At 45.9% G+C, this 16453-nt stretch overlaps 2 protein-coding genes across 13 annotated transcripts in view; one reads left to right on the top strand and one right to left on the bottom strand.

Moving 5' to 3' along the window:
• Positions 1 to 16453, top strand: part of MAP6 (microtubule associated protein 6) — a 77694-nt gene that overhangs the window by 39813 nt on the left and 21428 nt on the right. The window lies entirely within an intron of this gene.
• On the bottom strand, positions 1196 to 14890 carry LOC144930407 (uncharacterized). Its single transcript, XM_078852099.1, has 3 exons — positions 14651 to 14890; positions 2956 to 3182; positions 1196 to 1572 (listed from the first exon to the last, which is right to left on the bottom strand). The coding sequence occupies exons 1-3, from the start codon at positions 14770 to 14772 to the stop codon at positions 1529 to 1531; spliced, it is 393 nt and encodes a 130-aa protein (XP_078708225.1). The 5' UTR covers positions 14773 to 14890; the 3' UTR covers positions 1196 to 1528.

The following is a 16453-nucleotide window of genomic DNA, read 5'->3' as shown; positions in this document are numbered from 1 at the left end:
GCCCATTGAGGATAGGACAAGAAGCAGAGCTTAAGGAGAATAATTTTTCTCCCTCCTGCTTGTAACAACCTTTTATGTACTTGAAAACTGTTATCATGTCCCCTCTCAGTCTTCTCTTCTCCAGACTAAACAAACCTAATTTTTTCAATCTTCCTTCATAGATCATGTTTCCTAGACCTTTAATCATTTTTATTGCTCTTCTCTGGGCTTTTTCCAATTTGTCCACATCTTTCTTGAAATGTGGCACCCAGAACTGGACACAGTCCTCCAGCTGAGGCCTAATCAGCATGGAGTAGAGCAGAAGTATTACTGGTCGTGTCTTGCTTACAGCACTCCTGCTAATACATCCCAGAAGGATGTTTGCTTTTTTTGCAACAGTGTTACACTTTTGACTCATATTTAACTTGTGATCAGGTACGATCCCCAGATCCCTTTCCGCAGTGAATGTGTGCATACTTCCCATTTTGTATGTGTGCAACTGATTGTTCCCTCCTAAGTGGAATACTTTGCATTTGTCCTGATTAAATTTCATCCTGTTTACTTCAGACCATTTCTCCAATTTGTCCAGATTATTTTGAATTTTAATCCTGTCCTCCAAAGCACTTGCAGCCCCTCCCAGTTTGGTATTATCAATAGAATTACTTGTGGGGAAAGGCACCATCCAACATATATAAATCTGGCTCACAAATACATAAAGTGATGGGCACTGTCAAGGTTCCTTCTCCACTCTGAACTCTAGGGTACAGATGTGGGGACCTGCAGGAAAAACCCCTAAGCTTATTTTTACCAGCTTAGGTTAAAACTTCCCCAAGGTACAAACTATTTTACCTTTTGTCCCTGGACTTTATTGCTGCCACCACCAAGCGTCTAACAAAATATAACCGGGAAAGAGCCCACTTGGAATCGTCTTTCCCCCAAAAATCCTCCCAAACTCTACACCCCCTTTCCTGGGGAAGGCTTGATAAAAATCATCACCAACTGGCATAGGTGAACACAGACCCAAACCCTTGGATCTTAAGAACAAGGAAAAAGCAATCAGGTTCTTAAAAGAAGAATTTTAATTGAAGAAAAAGTAAAAGAATCAGCTCTGTAAAATCAGGATGGTAAATACCTTACAGGGTAATCAGGTTCAAAACATAGAGAATCCCTCTAGGCAAAACCTTAAGTTACAAAAAGACACAAAAACAGGAGTATACATTCCATTCAGCACAACTTATTTTATCAGCCATTTAAACAAAACAGAATCTAACGCATATCTAACTAGATTGCTTATTAACCCTTTACAGGACTTCTGACTTGCATTCCTGCTCTGGTCCCGGCAAAAGACACGCACAGAGAGAACCCTTTGTTTCCTACCCCCCCTCCAGCTTTGAAAGTCTCTTGTCTCCTCATTGGTCATTTTGGTCAGGTGCCAGCGAGGTTATCTTTTTTCTTCTTAAGCCTTTACAGGTGAAAGGGTTTTTCCTCTGGCCAGGAGAGATTTAAAGGTGGTTAGCCTTCCCTTTATATTTATGACACGCCCCCCAAATCACAGATAGGGTGAAACGCTGGCTGTGATTTCTTCCTGGAGCTCTAGGAGAAAACAAAGTTAATAAGATACATGTACCTCTAAATATACTACCAAGTACATAAAGACTAACAATATTTTCCACATCTCAAGGACGATTTTAACCAGTTGATTCTGGGAAACTTTCACTGGAGAGTGCATCAGCCACTTTGTTAGAAGCTCCTGAGATGTGTTGTATGTCAAAATCAAAATCTTGGAGAGCTAAACTCCACCGAATAAGTTTTTTGTTATTTCCCGTGGCAGTATGAAGCTACTGTAGCGCAGCATGGTCGGTTTGCAGGTGGAAACGCCGTCCCCAAACGTATGGGCGTAGCTTTTCCAGAGTGTAGACAATGGCATAACATTCTTTTTCACTGACTGACCAGTTGCTTTCCCTCTCAGACAGCTTCTTGCTGAGAAACACTACAGGGTGGAATTCTTGATCCACTCCTTCCTGCATTAAAACTGCTCCCACACCACGCTCGGACGCATCTGTGGTTACTAGGAACGGTTTGTCAAAGTCTGGGGCCCTTAGCACAGGGTCAGATATGAGTGTTGCTTTAAGCTGGTTAAAGGCCTTCTGACACTCTTCAGTCCACTGAACGGCATTTGGCTGTTTCTTTTTGGTTAGGTCTGTCAGTGGGGCAGCAATTTGGCTGTATTGCAGTACAAATCGCCTGTAATATCCGGCCAAGCCTAAGAAGGATTGGACTTGTTTCTTTGACTTTGGGACAGGCCACTTTTGGATAGCATCCACTTTGGCCTGTAGGGGTTGATAGTTCCTTGACCCACCTGATGTCCAAGGTAAGTCACTCTGTTTAGGCCTATTTGACACTTCTTAGCCTTAACAGTTAGTCCTGCCTCCCTTATGCACTCGAAGACTTTTTGTAGATATTCCAGGTGTTCTGCCCAGGAATCCGAAAATATGGCCACATCGTCAAGGTAGGTGACTGCATATTCTCCTAATCCCGCTAGAAGACCATCTACAAGTCTTTGGAAGGTGGTGGGTGCATTCCGCAGCCTGAAAGGGAGTACATTAAATTCATACAGCCTGATATGTGTGGTGAAGGCTGACCTTTCCTTGGCAGATTCATCTAGCGGTACCTGCCAGTACCCCTTGGTTAAGTCCAAGGTAGAGATGAACTGGGCCCATCCCAGTTTCTCTAATAATTCATCTGTGCGTGGCATTGGATAGTTCTCTGGGCAAGTTACAGCATTTAGCTTACGGTAGTCCACGCAGAAATGTATCTCCCCATCTGGTTTGGGAACTAGAACCACTAGAGATGCCCATGCACTGCCAGAGGGGCGGATTACCCCCATCTGTAGCATATCCTGGATCTCCCGTTCTATAGCAGTTTTAGCTTGAGGAGACACCCAGTAAGGTTGGACCTTAATTGGGTGAGCATTACCTGTGTCAATGGAATGGTATGCCCGTTCAGTCAGTCCTGGGGTGGCTGTGAACGTCGGCACGTAGCTAGTGCACAGTTCTTTGATCTGCTGTCGCTGCATACGCCCAAGGTTCATGGACAGTTTCACCTCTTCCATGCCACCAGCACTTTTCCCTTCGTAGTAGACACCTTCAGGCCACTCAGCGTTATCTCCTCCCTGGGCTGTAAACTGACAAACCTTTAATTCTCTGGAATAAAAGGGCTTTAGAGAATTAATATGGTACACCTTAGGCTTTCGGTTGGAGGTGGGGAATGCTATGAGATAATTAACAGCTCCCAGGCACTTCTGGACTGTGAATGGCCCTTCCCACGACGCTTCCATTTTATGGTCCTGGAGCGCCTTTAAGACCATGACCTGGTCCCCTACTTCGAAGGAATGCTCTCTGGCATGTTTATCATACCAGGCTTTTTGCTCTTTTTGAGCATCCTGTAGGTTTTCTTTAGCAAGGGCTAAAGAAGTTCGGAGGGTGTTTTGTAGGTTGGTTACAAAGTCCAGAATGTTAGTTCCTGGAGAAGGTGTAAACCCCTCCCATTGCTGCTTCACCAACTGTAATGGCCCCTTAACCTCGCGGCCATATACAAGTTCAAATGGTGAAAACCCTAAACTGGGATGTGGTACAGCTCTGTAGGCAAAGAGCAACTGCTGCAACACTAGGTCCCAATCATTGGAGTGCTCATTTATGAATTTACGTATCATGGCCCCCAAAGTCCCATTAAATTTCTCCCCCGGGCCATTTGTTTGATGATGGTAAGGGATGGCAACCAAGTGATTCACCCTATGAGCTTCCCAAAGGCTTTCCATAGTTCCTGCCAGGAAATTAGTTCCTGCATCTGTGAGGATGTCGGAGGGCCAACCTACTCTGGCAAAAATGTCTGCTAGTGCCTGGCACACACTTTTAGCCCTGGTGTTGCTTAGAGCTACTGCTTCCGGCCATCGGGTGGCAAAATCCATGAAAGTCAGTATGTACTGCTTTCCTCTGGGTGTCTTTTTCGGAAAAGGATCCAGAATATCCACAGCTACTTGCTGAAATTGAACTTCAATGATAGGGAGTGACTGGAGAGGGGCTTTGACCTGATCTTGGGGTTTTCCCACTCTTTGGCATACCTCACAAGACCGGACATAGGTAGAAACATCCTTGCCCATTCCCTCCCAGTGGAATGACCTCCCCAAATGGTCTTTGGTCCTGTTCACCCCAGCATTGCCACTAGGATGACTGTGGGCCAAGCTCAAGAGCTTTACCCGGTACTTAGTTGGAACTACCAACTGTCTCTGAGGATGCCAGTCTTCCTGGTGTCCACCAGAAAGAGTTTCCTTGTATAAAAGTCCTCTTTCTACAACAATCCTGGATCGATTAGAAGAGATGAGAGGCAGTGTGTTGCTCCGTGCCGCGGTCCAAGCTCTCTGGAGGTGTTCATCTGCTTCCTGTTTGGTCTGGAACTGTTCCATTGATGCTGGAGACATCAGTTCCTCATTGGATTGTGGACCTAGGCTTGGTCCCTCTGGAAGCGATGTAGGGGATGGGGCTGTTTCCGTTGACTGTGAACCGCTCTCCACTGGTGCACTATGTTGGGTTTCAGGCTCCGGCTGAGCCTCTTGTGTAGGGTTATCGGCTGCTGCCGGTTCCGGTCTCTGGGACTGGGTCCACTACTGCTGTTGCAGACGTTGGCATGGGGTCCGGGTCCATCACCTCTGACCGGGCCCTGGTAGAAGTTTCTGGAACAGATCTAGGTGTGACAGCTTGCTTAGCCTGACTGCAGGTGACCATTCCCACCCTCTTGGCTAGTTTCACATGATTGGCCAAGTCTTCCCCCAACAGCATGGGGATGGGATAATCATCATATACTGCAAAAGTCCACGTTCCTGACCAGCCCTTGTACTGGACAGGCAACTTGGCTGTAGGCAAATTGAAAGAGTTGGACTTGAAGGGTTGAATTGTCACTTGGATCTCTGGGTCGATTAAATTGGGGTCCACTAAGGAAGCACGGATAGCCGACACTTGTGTTCCGGTGTCCCTCCACCCGGTGACCTTCATCCCGCCCACTCTCACAGTTTCCCTCCGCTCCAAGGGTATCTGGGAGGTATCTGGGCCTGAGGACCTCTGGTGTGATTCCGGTGCAATGAACTGTAATCTGTTGGGGTTCTTGGGGCAGTTGGCCTTCACATGCCCCGGCTCGTTACATTTAAAACATCGTCCAGCTGACGGATCACTGGGGCAAGGTGGGTTGCTGGAGAATGGTGTGGCAGGACGATAAGGTGTCTGGAATATTCCTTGGTGTGTAGTTGGGGTCTTGGGCTGCCCCCAGTAGTAGGGTGTGGTCTGAGGGTGTCCCTTCTGGTATCTGCTCCAACTGTGACCAGGATTATTCCTCTCTCCTACCTCCACCCATTTTGTTCTGGCTTGCCCCGCCTCTCTGGCGGTCCAGGACTGCTCGTATCGATCAGCATAAGAAGCAAGACTTTCTGCTGAGTCCATTTCCTTATCCCATAAACACTGTTTTATTTCCTCCTTTGGGCATATTCAGGAATTGCTCCTGAGCTATCAAATCACACATTCCGTCAAAGCTAGTGACACCCCTTCCTTGGACCCATTTATCTAACAGATCCTTCATCTGGTTTAGATAAGCCACATTACTTAGTCCAGGCCCTCTCTTAAGGGCTCGAAATTTTACTCTGTACGTTTCAGGTGTAATTTGAAATTGCTTTAAAACCAAATCCTTGAACTTCTTATAGTAAGAAGCCTCATCAATAGACTTCTTATTGAATATGTCCAGAGCTCTTCCAGTCAATTTTGTGACCAATGTGGTCATCTTGTGAGCTTCAGGAATTTTATGGAGAGTGCACAGTCTCTCAAAGGTTAGAAAATATTCAGCAATATCACTGGATTCATCACACTGTGGACATAGTCGCTCCCATTTGTTGATTGTTGGGGATTGTTAGGGTTAACCAGTAGATTCCGCTCAGCTCTTACCTTCTCCATCTCCAGTGCATGCTTCCTCTCTTTTTCCTTGTCCTCCAGTTCTTTTTCCCTTGCCTCCGTAGCTTTCCTGTGGGCAGCCTCTAGGGCTTTTTCTGCCTCTTTCACTGCCTCCAGTCTGGTTAACTCCAATTTGTGTTGTGCCTTGGTTTCTGTCATGGTAGCCTCTCTGTTTTTAACTAACTTTACACCCGAGAGTTAGAAATCAAACAAACAAAAAAACAAAAAACTTGGCTTGTCAAAAAAAAAATAGGTTGTGCTGTAACCAGATACCGATGTTCTTTGATAATGATTGTCAGCCTACAGAAAAATCCTTTAAAAAAAAACCAAAAAAAAAAACCAACTAACACCTTTGTCTCCAGGCAAATAGACAAAAAACCCCTCTAGTTGCTCTTAGGGGAAAAAAAAACAACCCACCTCTTCAGGTCTGTGAAGACTTGTAAATTTCCCTGCAGGAGGTTAACTACCCTGCCTTTAGGTAGAGAAAACTCCAGCTCAGAAAAGACAATTCCCTTTTGTCTCTGCTCTGGCCCCCAAGCAGAGACAAAAAAAACCCTCTAACTGCTTTCCAGCTGCCCAAAGGAAAAAAAATTTCCTTTTTAAAATCTGTGCTTCTGGTTCAAAAAATCTCAAATTGATCTCAAAATGATTTCAAGTTAATCCCACCGCTCTGCCACCCTGTCAAGGTTTCTTCCCCACTCTGAACTCTAGGGTACAGATGTGGGGACCTGCAGGAAAAAACCGCTAAGCTTATTTTTACCAGCTTAGGTTAAAACTTCCCCACAGTACAAACTATTTTACCTTTTGCCCGTGGACTTTATTGCTGCCACCACCAAGCGTCTAACAAATATGTAACAGGGAAAGAGCCCGCTTGGAAACATCTTTCCCCCCCAAATCCTCCCAAACCCTACACCCCCTTTCCTGGGGAAGGTTTGATAAAAATCATCACCAATTTGCATAGGTGAACACAGACCCGAAACCTTGGATCTTAAGAACAAGGAAAAAGCAATCAGGTTCTTAAAAGAAGAATTTTAATTGAAGAAAAAGTAAAAGAATCAGCTCTGTAAAATCAGGATGGTAAATACCTTACAGGGTAATCAGGTTCAAAACATAGAGAATCCCTCTAGGCAAAACCTTAAGTTACAAAAAGACACAAAAACAGGAATATATATTCCATTCAGCACAACTTATTTTATCAGCCATTTAAACAAAACAGAATCTAACGCATATCTAACTAGATTGCTTATTAACCTTTTACAGGACTTCTGACCTGCATTCCTGCTCTGGCCCCAGCAAAAGACACACACAGACAGAGAGAACCCTTTGTTCTCCTCCCCCCCCCCCAGCTTTGAAAGTATCTTGTCTCCTCATTGGTCATTTTGGTCAGGTGCCAGTGAGCTTATCTTTTTTCTTCTTAAGCCTTTACAGGTGAAAGGGTTTTTCCTCTGGCCAGGAGGGATTTAAAGGTGGTTAGCCTTCCCTTTACATTTAGGACAGGCACCATAGAAGAACTTAGGCTGGAGAAGGAGAGAGCACATGCAGTCACCATGGTATCCTGGAGCCAGTCTACCAGTACCCTGATATGTGAATGAATTGCACTTGATATTAATTGCACAAAAGTATATTTGCATCTTCCGAGAAAAGCAGAATTTACAGGACTGTGCTAAGTACTGTTGTCTTTGCAGGTTATGTCAGTACCCCTCCTCCCTGAACTTTCCTCCCTGAATTTAGGAAGATATAGAGCGTATTGCTTTGTTAGTCTCAGTATTTTGTATGCCTGTATCCTCCCACTGCAAAAGTGTAGCACTGCACGTGTTCTTGGGATAAATCAGACCCACAGAACTCCATGGTCCAAGAAATGTTTACAGCAGCACTTTCACTCTTCTAGCTCTGTTTAAATACCAAGGCTTGCCCAGATCTGCCTCTGACAACTTCTGAACTGGATTCTAATCCTGCTGTACTCAGCTGTCAACAATAAAGATTTTCACGTCTCAGAACATCTGTGTAATTAGTTGTTTTGTTCGTTTGATCTTTTAACGTGTTGCAGGGTGATTCGCTCACCCGCATTTGGAGAGAGAGGTTTGCAAATTCTCCCACTCGCCCTCTGCAGCCCCCTCCCCACCGCTTTTGGAGGGCACGGACAAGACAATCCGTGCTGTGGCTTCCATTCTGACACCACTGGGAGGGAATTGGGGGGCTCGCAGGGCACCTAAATGCTGCCTAAGCCTCTTACTGGCTCTCTGCGCAGGGCTGACCAGTACTGTTGTTTTAGCATTTACAACAAGCTGCATTTACACTAGGAAGTTTGACTGTGTCAGTGGGCTTTGGGTCAGACCTATAAACAGTTCCATGAGGATGGGCGGCACGTATCATGGGCTGGGGGAGGCTGTGCCCCCAAAACAGCCCCGCAGGGCCCCACCCACGCTCCTTCCGGATACCCCCCCTCCTGCTTGCCCTTCGCCCTTGCTCCAGCCCAGGCAGGCTGGCTGCTCCTCTTTAGGGAAGCATGCTGGGGCTAGTGCTTGCAGCTAGGTTTAAGGCTAGGGCTCTCGCAGTCGGTCTGCAGCTGGGACTTGGTTGTGGCTGGGGCTGCCCAGTGCTGGGGAGAGGCTGTTGGCATTGCGGCTGCCCCCTCTGTGTTCGGGGGGGCTGGAGGCTCTGGGCTTAGAAGCCACACGTTGCCTTCCTGCCTGCCTGGTGCTTGGGTTGGGAGGGCTGCATGCTGCCTGCCTGGTGCACTGGGGGGGGGGGGCCTCTGGGCTCCAGCGCGGGAAGGAGGGCAGAAAGGGTGGGGCTGGCCAGGGGCTAGCCTCCTCGAGCCAGAAGGTCACCCGCCACGCATGTCCATGAGGGTTTCAGTCACCTAACTTCAGAAGCCCAAGATATAAAACTGGTCTGTGTTGCTTTAATAGAGTCTGGACAATGATAGATGGGTCCAGACTGGACTACTGCAGCATGCTTCATGGTCCATGGAGCTACTTCTGAAGACCGCTCTGAGGCTACAACCAGTGCAGAAGGGCTCAGCCCACTTGTTCGCTGGGGATGGTCGTAGGGAGCATATTACACCCATGGGCTAAAGACTGCATTGCTTTCCGCATCACTCAGTGTGTTGGTATCAACATTTAAAGCCCCACATTGTTTGGGTTCTGCATACCGTGTAGACCGACTCTCCTCCCAAGGCACCATTGCAGAAATTGAGATCAACTGGGTCTGAACATGATGTGTGGCCGTTCTCAGTGGAAGGCCCTCAGTTCTGGAACTACTCCCCCTGTTGCTCCTGCAGATCCTGAAGCATGGGCGCATGGCAAATCTGTTAATCAAGTAGGGCTAGATTGTGGTTAGATTTGCCCTCAAGGGTGCATTGCTATCTTACCGTGCTGGTTTTCTGAGATTCTCTAGAGTATTTCTGATGTCACTCTTCTGCACCGTGTTGTTTGCAGTGGAGCAGGGATAAGAGCAGATGCAACTTCTGTGTTGCGCTGTATGGGGGCCACGATGCATGGCTGGCACATTAACTTGGGGTCCTCATTCTAGTGCTGTCTTGAGCTACTGACTCTAGCATCCTTCATAACCAGGTGGAAGGATTGACTCCTCCTAGCTGAATTGACCACATCCTGTGGAGGATATGGTACATGGATAGCATGTTAGCCTGGTCCCTCTTACAGCCTTTTTGAACTCATGCCTCTTGCGCAGTGAGCGAGGATCCCTACAGACTCTTTCCCCCTCTCGTGTTTGAGTTCAGCGCAGGGTAAGACCTAGCGAGGCATATCCATAGGTTTTATTTCCCCTTGATGATTGCTCCTCTGTTTGATTTTTGTTTCCCACTCACACATGAATACATCAAACTGATTCAGGATATTTGTACATAACTGATACATTCATACCATGATACTGCAGATATTTTGTGCAGTTCAAATTCTGCTCTCAGCCCTGCTGGCAGATGGACCTGAGCCAAATCTCAGTGAAGCCAAGGGGAAAGACTTCCATTCACTTCTGATGAGGTTGGAGCAGGCCTTCAGTCTGCAGTTTCTCCATGAACTTGAACAGAGCTACTGAGCTTTTTACATAGGTGTAACTGTAAGCAGGGGTTGCACCAGTGACTGTGGCGAAGTTGATAACAGTGTCCCTTTCCCTTGACGGATCAGCTGTTACTGGGTATTTCAGCTTCCCTCTCACGCTCATATGGGATCTTCCCAGTCACTGGGAATCCTGAAAGTTGCCAAGCTCCTGCAATTCCTTTGGTGCAAGAGTTTCAGGAGCTCAGCACCTCCTCTTGGGGTTTAATCCATTGTTATGCTTGGAGGGCTAGGTGTGTTGAACCGTAGGCCCCAATATCTTTATGCCATTGGTCCTTAAGGCCATTGATACAAGTGGATAGATAGTTGGAACTCCATAGTTCATTTGCAACTAGGCCTTTCTGCTGAGCTGGCCAACATTGGTGTCAATTAGTACTGGCTCTTCTGGTGGTTTTGTGATCTGGGCTCTTGTCCATTAGGAGCTGGATTGAGACAAAGCACTTTAGAAAATGCCCAGTAGGGATCAATTCTCCCTGGGGCAGGGATATGAACTGGCCTAGCTAATGATCCCGTACTATCTAACTTCTGTCTAGGCCACCAGCCCCATTTCACACAGATGACCAAGAATTTAATAATTTTATTAAGATAATGTTGAAATAAAAAGAAAACGGTACAGAGTTCAAGCATAGAAGTTTCTGGTTATCAGGGAATAAGGTACAGATTATCAAGGGGTGTGAAATTCGGTTTAGGAACGGGTGGCGTAAGGAATACATAATCTGCAATCTCCCCGATTGGGGGTAAAAGTTTAACCGGTCAAAGTACAGACATAGAGATATGGGGGTATGTTGTCCATATAAGGGAACCATTTTGGGTCAAAAGAAAAGGAGTACTTGTGGCACCTTAGAGAGTAACAAATTTATTTGAGCATAAGCTTTCGTGAGCTACTGCTCACTTCATCAGATCATCCGATGAAGTGAGCTGTAGCTCACGAAAGCTTATGCTCAAATAAATGTGTTACTCTCTAAGGTGCCACAAGTACTCCTTTTCTTTTTGCGGATACAGAGTAACACGGCTGCTACTCTGAAACCTGTCATTTTGGGTCAGTAAATTATAGATCTGAGCAAATAATTGATTTTTAGGTTCATGGGCCAAACCGCAACATCTGAAAAATAATTGAGCTCCATTCGAACCAAAACTGAAATCTTTTTTTTCTCACCAAAAGGAAAAAAAAAAGGAAAAAAAAATCATTACAGGTCAAACAAAACATTTTGTTCAACCCAAAACTAATTTGGGGGGGTTTCTTCATTTTGTTTTGGGTCATTTTGGGGTGTTTTTCCACTTTTTAAATTAGCTAATTTTTTAAAATGAAATGCCATTTTGAAATGAAAAATCAAAACATTTTGTTTCTAAGTGGCTGAAAGGAACAGTGTCAACTTTTCTGAAATTTTTTTCCAATTTTTGGGGAGCCAAAACTTGTTCCAAATTCACAAATAGTGGTTTTTGGTGAATACACTATTCACTGAAAAAAATTGCCCAACTCTAGTCAGTACTGACCTGGACTGCATTCCCATCAATGACTGAAGGGCGAAAGGCTCCATAATTCATTACGAACTCCCTGAACCAACTGCTTCTCCAAGTAATACGAATAACAATAGTACAATTTAAAAAATTATCTGTGACGTTTGTATGGCTGCATGTAGAAATTTGATCTTGTAATAACCTACAGTCCAGGGGGTCTTTATTTTTAACATAAACAGATCACGTACTGGCTTGCAGGCATGCGCGGGGGCCTGTTTTTTTGCCATTAATGTCCATGGGATGTTTGCCACTAGAGTTGAGCTTAACCACATTTTGGTCCTAAAGCTCTTATCTGACCCACCTGAGCAGTCCTACTGGATTTGTGTGAGTAGGATCACCCAATTGGATCAGACCTGTGGTCCATCCTATCCAGTCTCTGACAGTGGCGGCCACCAGATGACCAGAGGAAGGTGCAAGAACCCGACAGTGGGGAGTTGTGGGGTAATCTGCCTCCTACACATAGCTCTCATCCTGGTCTCTAGTTAGAGATTAGCTAAGACCCAAAGCACACAATGCAGCATGAAGTTTATTATCCCTTCCAAAATTATTGTTGTCATTAATTATAACAACTCTGGACATTCTTGATGTCCATATAAATGTTCAGTCCCTTTCTGTTAAGTCCTTGGCCTCGGTGACTTCTTGTGGCAGAAAGTTCCAGAGGTTCAATCACATGTTGAGTGAAAACGTATTTCTTATCATGGGTTTTGCATTTCCCACCACTGAATTTAATTGAATGTTTGCTTGCCATGTGTTATGGGAGAACAGAAGTTCCCAATCTACCTTCTCTACATTCATTATTTTAAATGCTTTCATTATGTCCCCTCGTTTTAAGATGAGTGTGGTGTTGTCCTCTGTAATTTATCTGATGTGTAAAATCAGGAGTCTAGGGCCAGATTCTGCCACCCTTACTCACATAGAGTAGTCCTTTGCTTCTCAACTAGTTGCACTGAGCTGAATGGGGCTACTCAAATAGTAAGGAGCTACTCTCCATGAGTACGAGCAGCAGGATGTAGCCCTTAATTTGTGCCGGCCAGACTTTTCTGAAGAAACATTTATCACACCTAGTTCGTGCTAAGTGGATTTTGCAAAGGGTTCTTAAATTTGCACTAATGGAGTTGCCAAACATGCTGCACTAGTGCAGTCTGCAGCCATCAGAGTTTGTCTCGGACTGACAGGAAATGTACTTCAGTTTCCATGTTAAAAGGAGATAATTGAAGGTGCTTTCTTTTTAACCTGGAGCCAAGGCAGAAGTGGATGTGATGGAAGCGAAGGGAATGCTCATTTTATCAGCGCATGCTCATATTTGGGTTTAATTTCTGCTTTGATTTATTATGTCCCCTGCTGCACACCTTTCCTCTAATTTTATCAGTAGCATTTAACCTATGAGAAGCAGTTTCCTTTTAGTAACAGACTAGTGCCACTTAATATTATCCTAACCAAAATGTTTTTCTTAATAAGTGATTTATCAATCTATCTATCTCTTTGTGTACAGCTCCCATCATCTTATTTGAGCATCTGGGCTCCTAAATATGTTCCACCACTTTGGTACCTTAGCAGCCCAAACACCACTGTCCAAGTAAATTCAGTGTTAGAATCTGGTTGCCCTACAGTGCCTGATCACAATAAGGAAGGAATCTGGACGATGTATTTTTGGGTGGATAGAATAGGAGACAGGGATTCTATCCTGTTCACTGTTTTCTAAGCCGAGGTGATAAGTAATAGGGCTTCATTGTGTCATAGCCTTCCTTCATCAGTCTGGAACTTAAAAACACAGTAACAGTTTACTGGTAGGTAGAACGCAGGAGTGGGTAGCAAATACAACCAACGTATTCCAGGTTCTAAATCTTTGCTAAAAATAATTTTGTGCATTGTTGTGTAGTCATGAAAATATTTTTCTAACTCCCCAACACAAAGTGGATAACGTGACATCCAGTTTCTATTGCTCAAACTCTGGTGGAGTGAGTATACTTACAGATCGGCTGAGTCTGCTCAAAGCTGACATTTTTGGGGCAAAGGTTTGTAACAGGGTCACAGTTTCTAGGCCCTTGCATATGAATTCAGGGCTCCTCTCTTAAGCCAGGCTAAGACCAAGGGTGGAACCCCGTGTAAAGACCTTTTTACCACTCTGCATAAAGATGCAGAATAAACACTGTTGATTCATGCTGGCAGATGGATGTTGTTAGCGTCAACCAGAGTATAAGGGAAATTGAAGTGTGCCTCGAGAGCAGAGAGAACCATGGGCTGGCATAGAGGAGATGCTGTTGGGAAGCCCTAGAAAGTGGATAGATTGGAACTATGCACAGGGTGTACAATGACAGTAATCACCAGGGACCGAAAATGGGACGTACTAAGAGCAGGGGCATTTAGCACTGAGCCTGAAGGGGTATGTCTCCCCAGCGACTGGGAGGTGTGAGCCCGAGCTCAGGTACAAATACGTATCCTAGATGGCAGCTCGGGCTAGGCCTCCCGAGGACGCACCCAGCGATTTGGATGGCCTTGTACTTGGGCGGCGCACCCAAGCCGCCACCCAACATGCCAGGGCTATGCTGCTACTCTTAGGGGCTAGCTCAAGCAGAGCTAGCCCATGTGTGTCTGCTCAAGCTGGGAATCCCACTTCCAGCTGCTGTTTAGACATACCCAAGGAGGAACTCCTTTCACTGCTAGCTGTAGCAGACTCCTATCTCCTGTGGACCAGCCACTGGGAGGAAACCCGTAACATTCGATGAACCAGGGGTTACATGTGCAGGCTCCATTTGTAGCATCTGCTTCCAGGTACGTTTGAAGTGATCAAAGCCAAGGAACACCAGGTTCTCATCTCAGTTACACTGATGTAAATCTAGGAGATGCTGACTCCATGCATGTCAGTGGAGTCACTCCAGATTAACACTAGCGTAACTGATAGTAAGATCTCTCCCTTTGGGTGCAGAATTAATTGGACATCCTAAGCTCATTGTGAGCAAACATAAACCTGTCTGAAAGACGTGTGGGTTGTAGCTTGAAATGGTATCACTCTCTGAACCAGTTAAACCTGACCCCTGTAGGCGCTGGCTTCAAAACCTGACGGAGATGGGAGAAATCAATGCCTACCTGACTTTCAGTGAGCATCTCCTCAGGTGGTTGCCAGCCACAGAGCTAAGCTCCGGTTCAGCCAGTATCTCACAGGTGTGTGCGTGTGGGTTATTTGCTTCATCTTCACCTGCAGTCTCCATTAACCCTCCTGGACCGAGGGGGAATCAAATCTGACATATGAGTGAAAAGAACCACTATGAATCCAGCTGGCCAACAGTAGAGTCTCCCTGCAGAATGAAAAGGAGTACTTGTGGCACCTTAGAGACTAACCAATTTATTTGAGCATAAGCTTTCATGAGCTACAGCTCACTTCATCGGATGCAGAATGGGGGCCTCACCCAAAGCTCATTGAAGACAGTAAAAAAAGACTGCCATTGACTCTCATGGATGTTGACTATAGGATACGCCGGGCCTGAGTCAAGTCAGATAGCTCACTAACCACTCTGTGGAATATTACCCAGGGTCAGAGGTACTGTATGATTTCATACAATGACATGCTAATCGTTGTCCTCAGTTGCATATTTTGGGTCAGTCCTTACTTGGTCAAACGCCTGTTAACGGCAGTGGGAGTTTTGCTGGAGGCTGGAGTGTGGGATTTGACCCGTTAGTAGTCACTGAATTCCACAGGCACGGCTTTTATACTGGGGAGTTCAGTGATTTTCAGTTAGTTCTTTTCAGATCTTCCTCACCTGTGCCTGGGGCTGGATGGCGAATCAGGAGCGAGCTCCTTGGCAGCCTCCTGCCTGCCTTTCACCGAAAGAAATACCTCCTTAAAAACAAACTCAGCAAAATTAAAGGAGGGAAAAAATCTGAAACAAAACCTGGTGGGCTAACCGAGGCTGTGCTTACCGTGCCCATTCTCTCTTGCACATGCTCACTGCTGCAGTCCACGCCCAGCCTTTCTTTCATATTGCCTGTTTGGGGCTAGGAGGTGGCTTTGCCACAAGCCCTGTATAAGGGGCCATGTGTGATGATTAGCCTGCTTCCTCTCTCCCATGTGGTCCAAGGGGCAAGTCCTCTGCACCAGCACTTTACCATACTGCCGGTTCATGTGGGAGAGGGGGTGGAGTCAAGGATCCGACAACTTCCCAGACCTGCTTGTCCAGTTTCCAGCCCCCTGTACTGGGGGTGGAGTAGCAGCTTTGTGGAGGCCGTTTTCTCACTCCAGCCATACATGCAGCTGGTGCTGAGAAGCGAGGAGACATCTTATGCCTTTGTCTCCTCTGTGTGGAAGCATAACACAGGTTCCATCATGCTGTTGGACTGTCAGTTCCTCAGGACAGGAATCTTGTGCTCCTACCTGTTTGCAAGGTGCCTCACAGCCTTCTGGGGCAATGCAAATATTAAATAGTAATGGAGGAGCATTCAGCGTCACAACCACTTGCTGCCAGGCTGAATCTGTTTCATTGTTCCAGGATCAGCTGACACAGCACAACAAAGATGCCATGCATCCAGAGTATACCACAAGGGGGCGTATTGTTCTGAACAAAGCCTCCATTTTTGTTTGAAAGCAGCATCTCTTGGGCATACAAACGCTATTGAATAAGAGCTTCATTTTAATTTGTTCAGTGCTGGCCACAAATAGGCTTACACCTTGTTACACTTTATGTTTTGACACTGCTAGCTAGTTTGCAGAGTTGTTAGAGCCATGTTGGTCCCAGGAGACAAAGTAGGTGGGTCACATCTTTTGGTGGGAGGGACAAGCTTTTGAGCTACACAGAGCACTGCATCGGGTGTGGAGAAGATAAATACAAAGTAGGACAGGTTGTTAAGCATAAGGGGTTCACACATGCTGTAGGAGACCACTTAAAATGAAGTGGG

Source organism: Lepidochelys kempii, chromosome 1 (genome assembly GCF_965140285.1).
Source record: "Lepidochelys kempii isolate rLepKem1 chromosome 1, rLepKem1.hap1, whole genome shotgun sequence".
NCBI classification, from domain to species: domain Eukaryota; kingdom Metazoa; phylum Chordata; order Testudines; family Cheloniidae; genus Lepidochelys; species Lepidochelys kempii.
This window is presented reverse-complemented; position numbering and strand designations above follow the sequence as displayed.